The 15,117-nt window shown below is 45.5% G+C and overlaps 1 protein-coding gene across 4 annotated transcripts in view; it reads right to left on the reverse strand.

Moving 5' to 3' along the window:
- Positions 1–4,913: 4,913 nt before the first annotated feature.
- LOC112397104 (zinc finger protein 252-like) overlaps positions 4,914–15,117 on the reverse strand; it is a 17,702-nt gene continuing 7,498 nt past the window's right edge. For all 4 annotated transcript variants that reach the window (XM_024741204.1, XM_024741203.1, XM_024741205.1 and 1 more), the window contains one exon: positions 4,914–8,760. In XM_024741204.1, coding sequence (XP_024596972.1) covers positions 6,470–8,760 — 2,291 coding nt within the window. In that variant the 3' untranslated portion in view covers positions 4,914–6,469. The remainder of the gene's footprint in view (positions 8,761–15,117) is intronic.

A 15,117-nucleotide genomic window follows, 5' to 3' on the forward strand; every position in this document is an offset into this window, starting at 1 on the left:
AGGGGTGGGTGGACAGGTCCCACAGCATCCACTCAGCATTCCCATCGCCCGAGCCTCTGACTGTCCTGCACTGTGAATTCTGGCAGATCTGACATACCAGCCTCATCAATGCAGGCCACACCACATACAGACTTCCATAAGCCAGTCACTGCTGAGATAGCTCCCTGAATTAGCCATCTGCCATGTAACAAATTCAGTACCTTCTCTCCTCTAGTCTAACAGCCCTAGAATCTATTCCCATTTACATTACCCAGGTTTCTGTTGATAGTAAACTGACAAAGTCTTGCCATTCTTTGCTATGAGGCATTCCCTCTCAGGTCACACTGCACTCATCCCCTGGGTACGCTGGGGTTCAGTTGCTAGAAGCAATCAAAATTGGTGTGTATTTAGGAAAACCCACATTCCACTGCAAGGTGACAGCTCAAGAATGTTGAGGCGGGTAGCTGAGGGTAATTCATTCTGATAAAGTTTTCCATTGTATGTATGAATAAAACCTTTTGTCTTCTCTCCACCTACATTAGATTGTTATCAGGTATTGCTATTACAAACACGGCTGCTATGAACATTTTGGGACACATCTCCTGGTTTTCACACAAGTCTCTGCTGTGTGTGTGTGTAGGAGTGGAACTGGGTTGTGGGCTATTTGCATCTTTGTTAACAGTGCCGGAGTATTTTCCAGTGTGTTGTTCCAACTTCATTCCTATCAACAGCGTGTGAGAGTAACTGTTGCTCTACATTTTTTGCAACACTTGTCGTCATCAAACTTTTAATTTTTGCTAATCTGGTGAGTGTAATACAGCATCTCACAGTGATATCATTTTGCAGGCCCGCGATTACTAATGAGCTTTGCCCATCTTTTCATACAGGTCGGTTGTGGGAATACCTTGAGCAGTGGAGAAGCTTTAGCAGGTTTTGTAGCAGAGGCTGGTGGCGGAGGCAGGAAATCCTGGAGGCTGGACACAGGGGTGGATGCTAGACCACGTGGTGCAGCCCACATGCTAGGGACAGGGCATCTGCCAGCACTTCTGCCCACTGCTGAAGGAATGTCTCCAGGAGTCAGGCCTGGAACACAACTGCTGAACCCTAGCTCTTCTGTAGAGCTCACAGACTCAGGAGCAGCTGAGATGCCCCCCCCACCCCAAGCCCACATTTTAGGGACTTGGAACCTCAGTCCAGATGCCCTTGTGTCAGCATCTTTGTGCACCATCCCAGACCTACCCCTGTCCCCCCACCCCCTGCACTCACTCTAACCCTCTGTCCAGACCAGGCCACACCTGGCACGATGCTCCAACACCTGGAGACGTGGCCAAGCCCAAAGCCGATGCTGCTAGGACTATCTGAGTCCCCAGAGCAGGTTGCTAAGGTCGGGGCAGGACTTGCCCAGGCCAATTCTGGTGCCTATTTCTCCCATAGAGCCTGGTGCTGGCTGGGGGCTCATAAGTTCTGCTAAGAGCAGTAGGTTCCTTTCCAGCCACTTTCCCATTCACAAGGCCCTCCTGTCCTCCAGCTATCCCTTCCTAGGTCGCTACGTACATGGCCTTCTATAATGCCCCCATGCCCTATTCAAGGATCTGCTCTTGTCCACTCAACAAATACAGTAGCCCCAGCAGCCATCCTGCCCCTCTGGACACAGCCAACTGGTCAGGTGTTGACATCCAACCCAGGTGGGCCAGAGTCCACTCCCCAAACTCTGCACCCATGGCCACATTCATTGGAGTCCCACAGGTTTATGGGTACGTGAATGGACACCAGACCAGAGACTGGACAGCATCCTCTCCTTAGAATATGAATTAAAATACTAAGTTCCCAGCCTTATTCTGGCAGGTCTCTTGGAAGAAGCAGATGTGAACCCAGTAACTGTGGTGGCAGCCAGTTTTTCAGCCCAGTGCACTATTAAACTGAGAAGGCAGGTCTGCAGGGAAACCAGGATATAATCCAGGGGTGGGAAATCCAGAAACCTTTCCAGTTCCTGACTGCAGCTGTTTCCTCACCTGGGGCCCCGTAAGACCCCCCTGGATCCTGACAGATGGTGCTCCCTTCTTTGCTCAGGTTATCTTAAGTAGGTGTCTGTTACTTACAACTAGGTAGTGCCCACAACTAAGCCCTCCAATTTCCATCCTGCAGTTTTCTTCTGGTCCCATCTTCAGATATACAGAAGATGCTGCACATATGCAGTGTTAAAGTGAAAACATCCCAGTGCAGTCCCGCTGCCTGGAAACTCAGGTCCTCAGACTCAAGGCAGCAGCTTGAGTCACTTGCTACCCACTCTTGCATGAACATAAGCAATAATGGAATCCACCCGCTACCTTTCAATGCTTGTGAATAAACGCATGAAACTCAAGTAAAACCTAGAATTAGTGGGGAAAGAAGAAATGTCAACTACACATGATAAACCAGTAGGATTGGCAGGGGAACACACAACACATTAACAGGCACTTATGGGCAGACCACCGTTTACAGCAGAAAGAGCAGATCTTGGTCCCCTTATGATTCACATCTGCAGTTGTGGCTCAAGAGCTAGTGGTGGAGGTCAAGGACATGGGTCATCCTCAGGAGTCCACCACACCAAGGCATCAGTGGAAATACCATAAGACAGGCAGACACAGGAAAAGTGAAGGGCTCCTGTGACCCCTCAGCCCCTGCCCCCACTGTCTGGGCGTCCTTTCTCCCGACAGCAAAGGCCGCCCAAAGTCTCTGGGAATTTTACCTAATAATCCCATGTTCTGGCAATAGGCAGACACCAGAAATAACAAAACAACTCTGGATTTACAAATACGACACTCCTGACACCCACACAGGGAGCAGGTCCTGGCTGGGCCCCATGACCCACACCTTCATAGTGACGGCTGTCTGCCAGGAAGGCTGAGTCCTTGGGCAGCTCCTGCCGCACAAGCTTGAAGGTAGGGGCCCTTCTCAACACCCCCACACCAACCCCACCTACTGCCAATGTCCGGCCCCCAAGCCCAGTTAGGCTACAAAAGTGTTTCATGGGGAGCAGATCAACCAAACTGCAACCAACTCTACTAGTTCAATGAGTAGTAAACAATGTCTTCCTCCAAGTATTAACTGCCCTGAGTTCCTTCCAGTCATAATCCCACACAGCCTGTGGCAAGAACTACCAATACATGGAGATCTAAGGCAGGAGACTTCACCCGCCTGCTGTGCAGCAGGTAGGTGAGAGAGAACACCTGTCACCTCACCAGAACAGCGGCTCCAGGGGGGCCTGAAAATATCCTTATTCTTCCCCGTGTGAGGGTACTGAGCCCGACCAAATAGAGCAGCAGGAATAGGGGCGTCTTCGGGATGAGTGCTAGACAGACGGTACGATGTCTGCTGACCAGAGCTCAACCTCCTGAATGTCAAAACTGTCCTGGCCACTGTCCATCTCCCTGTTTCTAGTACCTTTCAGGTGATGAAAGCCCGGGCCACAGGGGGGATTTTGGAAGGTTGTACATCTGCTGGCACTGTCACAAAACTCCTTTAGAAACAGCTTCTTCGCATCAACTGGGGAAACCGAAATACCCTTCTCAACCGCAGGTAATCGGCTGGGTTTAGACGCCAGGCGGCACCAGGTGGATGGGCGCCCTGTGCTCCTCACCATGCAGCACAGAGAGGCTTCGAACCGTCAGGAGACAGTCTGGCTCCAACCAATACTAATGCCATCGCCCAGCTAGGTAAGACTGGCTAACAGGGATATTTATGAATGAAATGGACAACATTAGCTATGTAAATAAAATTCAGTACAATTTGGGTAAAACATTTAACCGAAAACTAAGACATAATCCAAACTCACTGCAGGAATTACTCATAAAGACGTTTTAGACACACAACCTAAAACAGAGAATTAGAATAAAAGCTGAGGTTCTCAATTAAGTAATCTGTCCACCGTATGTAAAGATGAATGTATAAAGAAAAAAACCCCACATATTTCCTCCCGATTTGGCATTCTAATTGTATGGCTGCGAGGAAGACACTGCCACAGCCTCCGAGTCCTTGTGTCTCTTGCAAGGACGCCAAGGAGATCCTTGGAGCAAGAACAGGGAACTTCTTTTCCTTCCTCCCAGAAGTCCTTTCTCTACAGCAGAAGGTGTAACTGGATAAAGAGCTCCAAGGCCCCATCTCAGACTGAAGCCAGGAGAGCCATGGGAGGAGCTTCTGACACAGCTCAGGAGATGAAGGTGTCCAGTCACCTCAGGAAAAGACAGACATGCCCTCTCTTTTTGGAACACGGCAATCGGGCAATGATTAGTAAAGTCACAAGCCAGAGGCTCCCAACTTTGGACCATTTTCCCATTTTCCTTCATTGATGACACATCTACAAGACCCATCCACCAAACCACATTAAGTGAAACATACAACTTCAATGGGCCAGAATTAGTCAGATGGGTCAGCCTCAGGACTGCAAGCTCCCTGCCTGGGGTGCTGGGGGTGCAGCGGGTGTGGGCCTGGGGCAGGTGCCCAGTGGGGGATCCACAACTGTGGGCGGCAGAGCCATGTGGTACCAGAGCCACCCCCGAGCAGCCTCTCTCTGCCTCAGTCTCATTGTGGAACAGGGCTAATAAAAGTATCTGCTTCACTGAAGTGATGTGAGGATTAAATGAGAAAACCCAGGAGAAGCATTCATCACAGTGCCTCGCACATACTAAGGTAAAAAGGTAAAGGTTTGTTGACTCAGTCAGAATTTTTGTCTAGCACATGATAACCATTATTATCACAGTGTATTAATTCCAGTTTAAAAAAATGTCAAAGCTATTTGTGGTGAAGTGTGCTTAGGAGAAGTATCATTAAGAGGCAGATTTTTCAATCAGCTCCTCAAAATTCTAAAACGAGTGAAGACCAATACTACTGCTATATAGACAAGAGCCTGGAAAATAAGACCTGAGCCATAGGTCAAGTCAACATAAGGAAAAAAGGTCAGTTAACTTCTAAGAGAAAGTTTCTTTAATAAAGCAGGAAAATAGGAATAAACTTATTATTGAAAAGGATACTATAAAGGAATAGAATGTCCAGCTATTAAGCAATTCACTGCTCCTCTTTTACTCCATTCTTACCCTGCCTTATTCTTACCCTGCCTTATAAAGCGCCGTCCCACTGCAGCCCATGCCAGATCCTGTTAGCCCCTTCTCAAGGGTTCACACACGGTACCAGCTTCTCATCAGACTCTCAACAGCCACTTTCAATTCCCAGATTTGTTTCTAGAACTGTCTCTCACAGACTCCTTCTGCTGAATCTCTCATATTTATAACCCTTTTTCAGCCCATTTTGATGCTAATCTTTCCTCCACAAAAACAGAAGGAAGTGCCATAGAAACTTCTGGAGAATGGGGTTCTGAGGACACTGCAGTGAACCACACGTGATGAACCAGGGGCAGCCACTCTGAAGACTGTGCTCAGGAAATCAGCTCCCAGGAGGTTTAGCATCACCTCAAGCATCAGGTGGGAGGACCACAGGCACTGAGATACCACTGACTAATACAGCTCCCAGGAGGGACAAAAGCATGTTTACAGCATGCAGACAGGGGTCCAAGGCTGACAAACAGCCTGCACGATAACCTACCCATGAAAAGGTGCTTAATGCCATGTCCCTGCCTCACCTGGAGTCCTGTCCTCTGGCAGCAGGAGGACCTGCCCTCCTCACCAGAGTCTGCTTGGTGCGAGGCCGCCCAGTGAAAGGGAACAGCTCCAACCACTCACCTCCTTTCCCTCAGAAGTGGATCTAGAATATACCAACAGAATCTGTAAGCTGTGTCCCAGGTCCCACGCGAGCCTATGTCTACTTTATGCCTATTCCACCCCTCCAATTCATGGGGTTTTTTGTTTTCAAATTACCCTGTAGGAAACCCCAGTTTACATGAGTCACCTGACTTCCTAGCACCACCTCAACAGTTTGAATCTACACACAAGCCTCACCTCATTCCTTAACAAACTCTACTTATACTCATATGCCTTCTCACCTCTGTGGATTACTGGATGCTGAAAAGGGACAACCCCTTTGAAGTTAAAGGTATCATATCCCTCAAAATAGAACAAAAACATTTTGAAAAGGCCCTACAAACAAACAAATAAGAAAACCCCAACCCAATCACACTCGAAAGTTCAAGGATCTCAGTTACTTTTCCTGAAGCTGAAATAGATGATGAAGAGGAAAGAAAAGAAAGACAGGGGCCAAATGAAACACCTAACTGTACACTAAGGTCTGGTGCTATAAAAACATGATCTAGGAAAGTATATTTAAGTTGCATTCATTTAAAACACTCAAGCAGAGAGCCATCCTCTGGGTCTGAGGGAAGGCATGTTACCTTGGAACATTTACCACATAATTCAGCAGCCTGCCTTCAGTGAGCAGCACATTGGGAGATAGTTTAATTCCTTAAGAGCTGAATTTCCAAAAGGAAAGTCATAAAGTGAGCTTTCTTATCAGTAGAACTCTCCTGCTGTAAAACTGTGAAGAATGTATCAGACAGAGTGAGTCACTCTCCACTATGAACCTTCCGGTGCTGCATGAACGCTGCCTGTGCGCCAAAGAGCTCCCCACACTCGTCACGCCGACAGGTTTGCTCTCCACCGTGGAGTCTGTGAACTTTCTCATGACTAATAAGAGATATTCTCTGGTTGTAAGTTTTCCCACATCTACTACACATGTAAGGTCGCTCTCCACTGTGGATTCTCTGATGTCGAATGAGGTGAGAGCTTTGTCGGAAGGATTTTTGACATTCAGTGCATTTATAGGGCTTCTCTCCAGTGTGAATTCTCTGGTGTTGGATAAGGGACAAGCGTGCACTGAATGATTTCTCACATTCACTGCACATGTAGGGTTTCTCTCCAGTGTGAACCCTCTGATGCTGAATAAACTGTGAATGCTGGCTGAAGGCCTTGCCACACTCACTGCACTCATAAGGCTTCTCGCCAGTGTGAACCCTGAGATGCTGAATGAGGGAGGAGCGGACGTTGAAGGCCTTCCCACAGTCACTACACGTGTAAGGGCTCTCCCCAGTGTGAATTCTTCGATGGCGGATGAGGTGTGCGCTCTGGCTGAAAGCTTTCCCACAGTCGCCGCACTCATAGGGCTTCTCCCCATTGTGTGTCCTCTCATGCTTAATTAGGGTGGATATCTGTCCAAAGGTTTTCCCACACTCGCTACACTCATAGGGCTTCTCTCCAGTGTGACTCCTCTGGTGCTGGATTAGGTGTGAGCCCTGACTAAAGGCCTTTCCACAGCTGTGGCACTCGTAGGGCTTCTCTCCGTTGTGCACTCTCTGATGCTGAACAAGGGAGGAGAGAACACTGAAGGTTTTGTCACACTCGTTACATTCATAGGGCCTCTCGCCATTGTGTGTCCTTTGATGGTGAATGAGATTAAAACTCTGGCTGAAAGCTTTTCCACACTCATTACACTCATAGGGCTTCTCTCCAGTGTGAATTCGCTGATGCTGAGTAAGGTGTCCCTTTTGACTGAAGGTTTTCCCACACTCATTACACCCATAAGGTTTCTCTCCAGTGTGAATTCTCTGATGCTGGATGAGGGACAGGCGAGCACTGAAGGATTTCCCACACTCATTGCAGATATAAGGCTTCTCTCCAGTGTGAACCCTCTTATGTTGAATAACTTGTGAGTGCTGACTGAAGGATTTTCCACATTCATTACACCTGTAGGGTTTCTCTCCAGTGTGGATTCTCTGATGAACAATAAGGGTTCGGTTCAGGCTAAAGAATTTTCCACATTCATTACACTCATAGGGCTTTTCTCCTGTGTGAGTTTTCTGATGTTGAATGAGAGACAATTGTGCGCTGAAGGCTTTGCCGCACTCAGCACAGTCATGGGGTTTCTCTCCAGAATGGGTTCTCTTATGCTGAGTGAGGTGTGACTGTCTCCGGAAGGCTTTCCCACACTCCACACACATGTATGGCTTCTCTGCACTATGCACTCTCTGATGATGGATCAGGTTAGAGCTATGACTAAAGGTTTTTCCACACTGACTGCACTCATGGGGCTTCACCCCAGTGTGAACTTTACAATGCTGAATGTAAGACGGACATGTGCTAAGAGCTTTCTCACATTCGTTAGCCTCACAGGGTCTTTCTCCAGTGTAAGTGTTACAGTGCTGCATGGCGTAGGGACGGGCATGCGAAGCTCTGCCACCTTCCTCACACCTGCAGGGCTTCTCTCCACTGTGAATTCTCGGGTGCTGAATGAGAGCTCTGCTCTGACCAAAAGCTATTCCACACACAGCACACTTTTCAAAGGCTTTTTCTGGACTGTTAATCCTCTGGTTCTCACTGAAAACTGAACTCTGCCCGGGCACTTTCACAAACACATCTGCCTGACAGGCTTGTTCTCCTACACAGAAACTTTGGAGGTTAGTGAGGTCCTTACTCGTTTGGAAGTTTTCTACACATGACACACACTGGTGGAGACTTTTCCCTGAAGACAGTCTGCAGTTTCTGACAGAAGTTGCGTCTGCAGCGCAGTTTACCTCAGCTGCACTGAATTTCGGACCTCTTTCCCCCGAGGGGGTTTTCACATGTGTCACTGTCACTGGCCTGAAATTACTCTTCTGGGGGAAATCCTTCTTAAGTCCCTCCACTGCATATTTCCCCCAGCAATTATTTAGCTTTCCCTCAGTTTTAGTCATCTCTTCAAAATCAGATTCCTTGGAAATATTCCTTACATGCTCTTCTAATTTTGTTCTCTGGGATTCCATTTCTTCAGAAATTTCCTGCTTTGGAGTCAATTCTTTTTTTTCCTTCCTAGAAACATAACCTGAAAAAAAAAAAAAAGAGTTACTCATGTTTTACTATGGGAAATACTTAGAGCATAAATAGAAACATTTATATGAAACAATTATCTCCTAGGAGGATTTGGATTTTCAGAATGCAAAACCAAAAATGACCTTACTGGGAAGAGAAAAGAGAAGGTGAGGAGAGAGAAGCATGCTCTCAGAGCAATGAAAGCTGGTGTGGGAAGGAAGGAGGGAAGGAGGGAGGGAGGGAAGAAACCCAAGGTGAAATGCCTCCATTTCAGATGGGCTAACCAGGCACAGATGCAGCAGGAACCTCGAGGTGTGACCTGAGGGAGAGGCGCCCTCAGAAGGTGAGGAGGGGGGACTTCCCTGGTGGTCCAGTGGTTAGGACTTCACCTTCCAATGCAAGGGGTGAGGGTTCCATCCCTGGTCAGGGAGCTCAGATCCCACATGCCTCAAACCAAAACATAAAACAGAAGCAATATTGTAACAACTTCAATAAAGACTTAAAAAAAAAAAGGTCCACATCAAAAAAAAAAAAAAAAAAAAAAAAAAGAAGGCAAGGAGGGAGATGGGGAAGTCAGGAGGGAAGTCAGTGGTGGAGGCTTGGATGGTCAGCACCTACACTGATGTCACTGCTGCACACTCTGTAAAAAAGGCATCTTCCGTGGCTTATACATAACAGGAATTCAAACATTTGTTGAAAAGTAAATGTATCACAAATGATATATAATGAATGAAGGGCATACTGAGTAACACATAATGGGAAAAATTATTTGATGTGGACAAGTTGGTTTCACAGAAGTAAATCATGGAAAATAGAAACAAAGAAGCAACCTACCCATTCAAATAGCAGGTATAGCACAAGGCAAAAAAGCCAAATGTGTACAACAGTCCACACCACATGTTCCCAATGGATAAAAGTACCTGAAAATTTGTAAAAACTGTGACACAACTGAATTCTGAGACTCAGTGAAAGGAAATGTACCAAAAACAAAACCACCCAGCCAACAGTGAAAGGAAATGTACCAAAAACAAAACCACCCAGCCAAAAGCACTGAATCACGTGGCTACAAAGACCAGTGGAAGGACAACCTGGTGAGACCTGTGAGAGGGTAGCCTCTCACAGTTTTGAGAGACTGTGAAAGCACAATGGACTCTCTCTTTTGTAAACAGTGGTTATTATTAGGGCTGTCACTTTCAGACTGTTTAGCCAGAACAGAGAGACTGAGCTGAAAATATTAACTGGGTGGGATCTAACACTGGGCTAAGTTGTCTTTGCAGAACTACGCCCAGTACTTCAAAGGGACTGATTTTTACCATTCAAGTCTGAAAGGTAAAAAGCAAACAATACTTCATTCTAGAAACCTAGGAGCAGTCTGAAGGGGCAGGTTGCGGATGGTAAAGGTCCTGAATTCCTGTGGCTTCTGTCAGGAGTATCTGAGGAGTTAAGAGTCTTCAACATCCTGGGACCAGAGTTTAAAAAGATGATTCTTGTCAAGAAGTGCTATTTCACCAGGTAGGAAACAGAATGAAGAATGTGACGAAAAAAAGAGACCACAGAACAGAGTGATCTATGAGTCAAGAAGCAACATCTCCGGGACCTCCTTGGTGGTGCAGCAGTTAAGAATCTGCCTGCCGGGGCTTCCCTGGTAGCACAGTGGTTGAGAATCTGCCTGTTAATGCAGGTAACACGGGTTCAAGCCCTGGTCTGGGAGGATCCCACATGCCGCAGAACAACTAGGTCCGTGAGCCACAACTACTGAGCCTGTGCGTCTGGAGCCCGTGCTCCGCAACAAGAAAGGCGGCAATAGTGAGAGGCCCGCACACCACGATGAAGAGTGGCCCCCGCTTGCCACAACTAGAGAAAGCCCTCGCACAGAAACGAAGACCCAACACAGCAAAAATAAATAAATAAACTCCTACCACCACTTATGAAAAAAAAAAAGAATCTGCCTGCCAAGGCAGGGGACACGGGTTTGAGCCCTGGGCCAGGAAGATCCCACATGCTGCGGAGCAATTAAGCCCGTGACCCACAACTACTGAGCCTGTGCTCTAGAGCTCGGGAGCCACAGCTACTGAGCCCGCGCACCACAACGAAGAGTAGCCACCACTCACCTCAACTAAAGAAAGCCTGCGTGCAGCAACGAGGACCCAAAGCAGCCAAAAAAAAAAAAAAAAAAAGAAGCGACGGCTCACACCAGTTCACACTGCTTCAGATGTCAGGGATCCTTGGTTGTCTGTTTGTGTTTTAGTTTATTTTTAATTTACTTTTATTATTTTTTTAGTTCTTTTAAAAATTGAATTATAGTTGATGCCTGTTTGTATTTTAAATTGAGGCAATAAAAAGATACTTGGGAACTCTATGAATGAGGGTATTCATGAATCAGAAGGGCATTTGAATGAGATGGTGGCTATAAGTCCAGGGCACCCCCAAATGCCAAAATTTGCAAGTCTTTACCTAGGGCTATTTGGTTTTTTGAGGCAATTCCTTTGTTTTTGCCCTAGGTAGAAGATATTTTACTGCTGGGTGTTCTTTGTACAGGGTTAGAGGAAGGAGGTGGTAGGATTAGTTGTCTTCTGTATTTAGAATTTTTAGCTGGTATCTCAGGATTCAGGTTTGACCTTTTTTTTTAAACCCTTAACGTTTCTATGAAGAAACTTTTACTCATGAATTGTCTAGTTATCCTGAGGGATAACCCATTTAGTAAAAGCAGAATCAATCCTTGATTCTTTTATTTACTGGTTTTCAGAATAATGAACCAGGTCCCTAACATTCCTCAAAGGGGAACAATGAGTAGGGAATTTTCCTCTGAGTATCAGACCAGCCCTAACAAAGCTTAAGACCAACCCCTTAACATGCGAAGGTGATCCAATGGCATTTTATCTGTCTGCCAGAAGGAGACTTGATCCTCTTTCAAGAATGTAACATCACATAAAGCCTCTATAATTTTTAATCTATAATAACTGATACAACTGAATATCAGAAATCATGTTTTAAAAAAAAGACTAAACGACAAGAAACCAGGAGAAAAATATACAATTGAAGCAAACCCACAGGCAATTCAGATATTATCAAGAACCAGCTTAAAACAAACAAACCATGATTAGTATATGTAAGAAAACAAAGAGATAGAGAATTCACTAGAAATCAAATGAAAACTGAAATTAAGAGTTCAACAGACAAGACAGTACATTGGCAGATAGCAGGTAACAAAACAGAGGATTATGTAACTGAAAGGTGCGTTAAGTAATATCTGAAAAGTATTCAGATTGAAACACAGCAAGGAAAAAAATAGGACAGGGAATACAGAAAAGAGCATAAGAAGCAGGTGCAACAAGGTGGAAAGTGTAATGTGTATATTCTCAAAATCCCAGGAGTAGAGGAGAAAAGGAATAGAAGAAATAATTTGAGAAATTTTGGCCTAGATTTTCCTACAACTGACAAAAGTCTATAAACTATAGATTCAGAAAGCTCGAAGAACCCTAAGTAATGTCAATGCAAAGAAAATCACACATGGGTATAACATAACCAAACTGCTGAAAACCAAAAAAAGAAATGTTAAAAGCAGCAAGAGGAAAAAGATGTATCACTTTCAAAGAAAATAAAATCGCAGGCTGACTTTTCGACTTCAGAAGTGGAAGATGGCAGACAGAACGATATTTTTAATGTACTGAAGAATACAACTGCCAACCTAGAATTCTACGTCCAGCAAAAATATTCTTCAAAATTGAAAGTCAGGAAATTCCACTTTGATAACAGTGTAATAAACTCCATGGATCCAAGTCACAGCAAAACAAAGCTGGCAAGAACTATTAAAACAAAACAAAACAAAAAACCCAACCCCAACTAACAACCATTTTAATGTCTCTGGAAATTGTCCCAAGAGCAAAAAGCAAATGAAGAAACGGTTTTTCAAGAAAATCTACTAAAACTTGGCAAGAGCAGCAAGAGTGTGTGGCATGTGAGCCCTAACCCGCCGCACCTCCACCCACCCAGCTCAGCATGACAGATGCTCTACTCCTCTTGGGTGGGGCCAAGAAGGGGCTCCCTCTCCCTGCAGCTCCCAGGGGAAGCTCCCCACATCTCATCAGGCTAGGCCACCAGCACCTATCATCCCCTCCAACTCCAACCTAAAGAGGTGAAATTCCTGGTGAGTGTGGCTGAGAGGGTGGGGGATTCCTTTCTGCATCCAGCCTCCTTGAGTCACAACAAACCTCCAAGACTGACTTTTAAAAATACTGCTGCGCAGATTTTACTGGACTGGACTGCTAGGGCATTTTCAAAAACAACAGAGCAATTTTCACTACTCTCATTACTTCGGAAATTCCGAGGGTTTTAGGAGCTCTGTGCCAGAAACGGGATGAGGACCAAATACATACTTCTTCTTATAAATCACAATATCACAGATAGAAATGTATTGCACGCGACAAAAACAGCACAAAGGAGGTGGGTAAGAGGAAAGATACACTGGAGTAAGGAAACGACAGCAGATGTAACTTAAACGCACAGGAACAAATGAAGAGAAATGGTAAATAAGAAAGTAGATGATATAACAAACTGTGTACATATATGCTGGTCTCATTTCTTTTAGTTCCCACGACAGACATAAAATTATATAAAGTATTATAAGAATGTATTGTTGAATTTATAACACACACAGATACACAACAATGCACAAAAAGGGAGGAGAGGGACTTCCCTGGTGATCCAGTGGTTAAGACTGGGGGCCCAGGTTCCCTGGGTCAGGGAACTAGATCCCGCATGCTGCAACCAAGGCCTGGCACAGCCAAATAAATAAATAAATATTTAAAAACAACAACAAAAAACAAAAACGAAGGAGAGGAAATGGCGTTCTATAGGAATAACTATTCTATAGTCACTGCAATTGTTAGTATAAACCAGAAGTAGATTCTGATAAGTTAAGATGTACACGGTAAGTTCCAGAACAACCACTAAGAAAATAACAGTATTAGCTGTGGCCACATAACTGAATTCTCAGCAGTGGAATGTGAGTAGAAGTGACATGGGCAACTTCAAGGTCACAGACAAGGTCATAGACTCCATGGCAGTGAAATGGCCTCCTCCACTCTCTCCTCCCATAACCCAGTGTTAAACCTGGAGGTGAGTGTTTAGGCATGCCGCTCTAGAGGGTGGCGGAGAAATAAGACAGACGAGCTGGCCTCCTAACAAGCATGTCAAACTGAGAATCCACCAAACAGGGACGCTGTTACACGAGGGAGACAAACTTCTATCTGGTCGAGCCAATGCATCTGGGGTCCATGAAATACTGTCACCTAATGCCGAGAATGAACGTTTCTGCAAGGCAAGATTTGGGGTGATGTTTTATTCTTGTCACCACACTTCTCTACAGGGATCAGTTCTGTTGTTCTACTAAAATGACACATGTTCACTGCACAAAAATAAATTATTTTTAAACACACATTCCATAGCTTTTCACCCTCCTAGGATAAGAAATCCAACAGAGCCTGACGTGGTCCTGTCTACCTCTCCTTGGACACCTCTGTCTCGGTTGATGTTTCTCTTCCCCTGGACACTATGGGCTCAGACATCAGACCTCTCCTGGGAGATGAACCACTTCTTAGTCCAGGTAAGGAGGAAAGACAAGATAGAAAAAAGGGTCACCAGGGGATGATGTTTAACAGATTGTGTGCCCCACAGAGGGTGGTGCATTGTATGTGGAGAAACTAAGAGGGACCCTAAAAGTAAGTTTAACTGGTTATGTTTTATCAGGGAAAATCCAGGTGAGAGAAACAGAGGCCATGGTACCACCTGTTTATTTCCAGCACTTTGTTACCCCTAACTCCTTCCTGCCATCATGGGCCCATTCCCCTACATGCCTACTGTTCCCATGGTACGCACCCAAAAATCAATTCTGTTTTTTATTTATAAGTAATAAACAACTGGAAATTGGAATTAAAAAAAAATACCATGTACAAAAACATGAAAAATATGAAAGAGGGCTTCCCTGGTGGTGCAGTGGTTAAGAACCCGCCTGCCAATGCAGGGTACACGGGTTTGAGCCCTGGTCTGGGAAGATCCCACATGCCGCGGAGCAACAAAGCCCGTACGCCACAACTACTGAGACTGCGCTCCAGATCTCGTGAGCCACAACTACTGAGCCCGTGAGCCACAACTACTGAGCCCATGTGCTGAAGCCCACACGCCTAAAGCCTGTGCTCCGCAACAAGAGAAGCCATCCCAGTGAGAAGCCCACACACTGCAACGAAGAGTACACCCTGCTCGTCACAACTAGAGAAAGCCCACATGCAGCAACAAAGACCCAATGCAGCCAAAAATAAATAAATAAAATAAATTAATTAAAAAAAAGAATATATATATATATATATATATA

This window comes from Neophocaena asiaeorientalis, unplaced genomic scaffold (genome assembly GCF_003031525.2).
Source record: "Neophocaena asiaeorientalis asiaeorientalis breed wild unplaced genomic scaffold, Neophocaena_asiaeorientalis_V1.1 scaffold177, whole genome shotgun sequence".
Taxonomy (NCBI): Eukaryota; Metazoa; Chordata; class Mammalia; order Artiodactyla; family Phocoenidae; genus Neophocaena; species Neophocaena asiaeorientalis.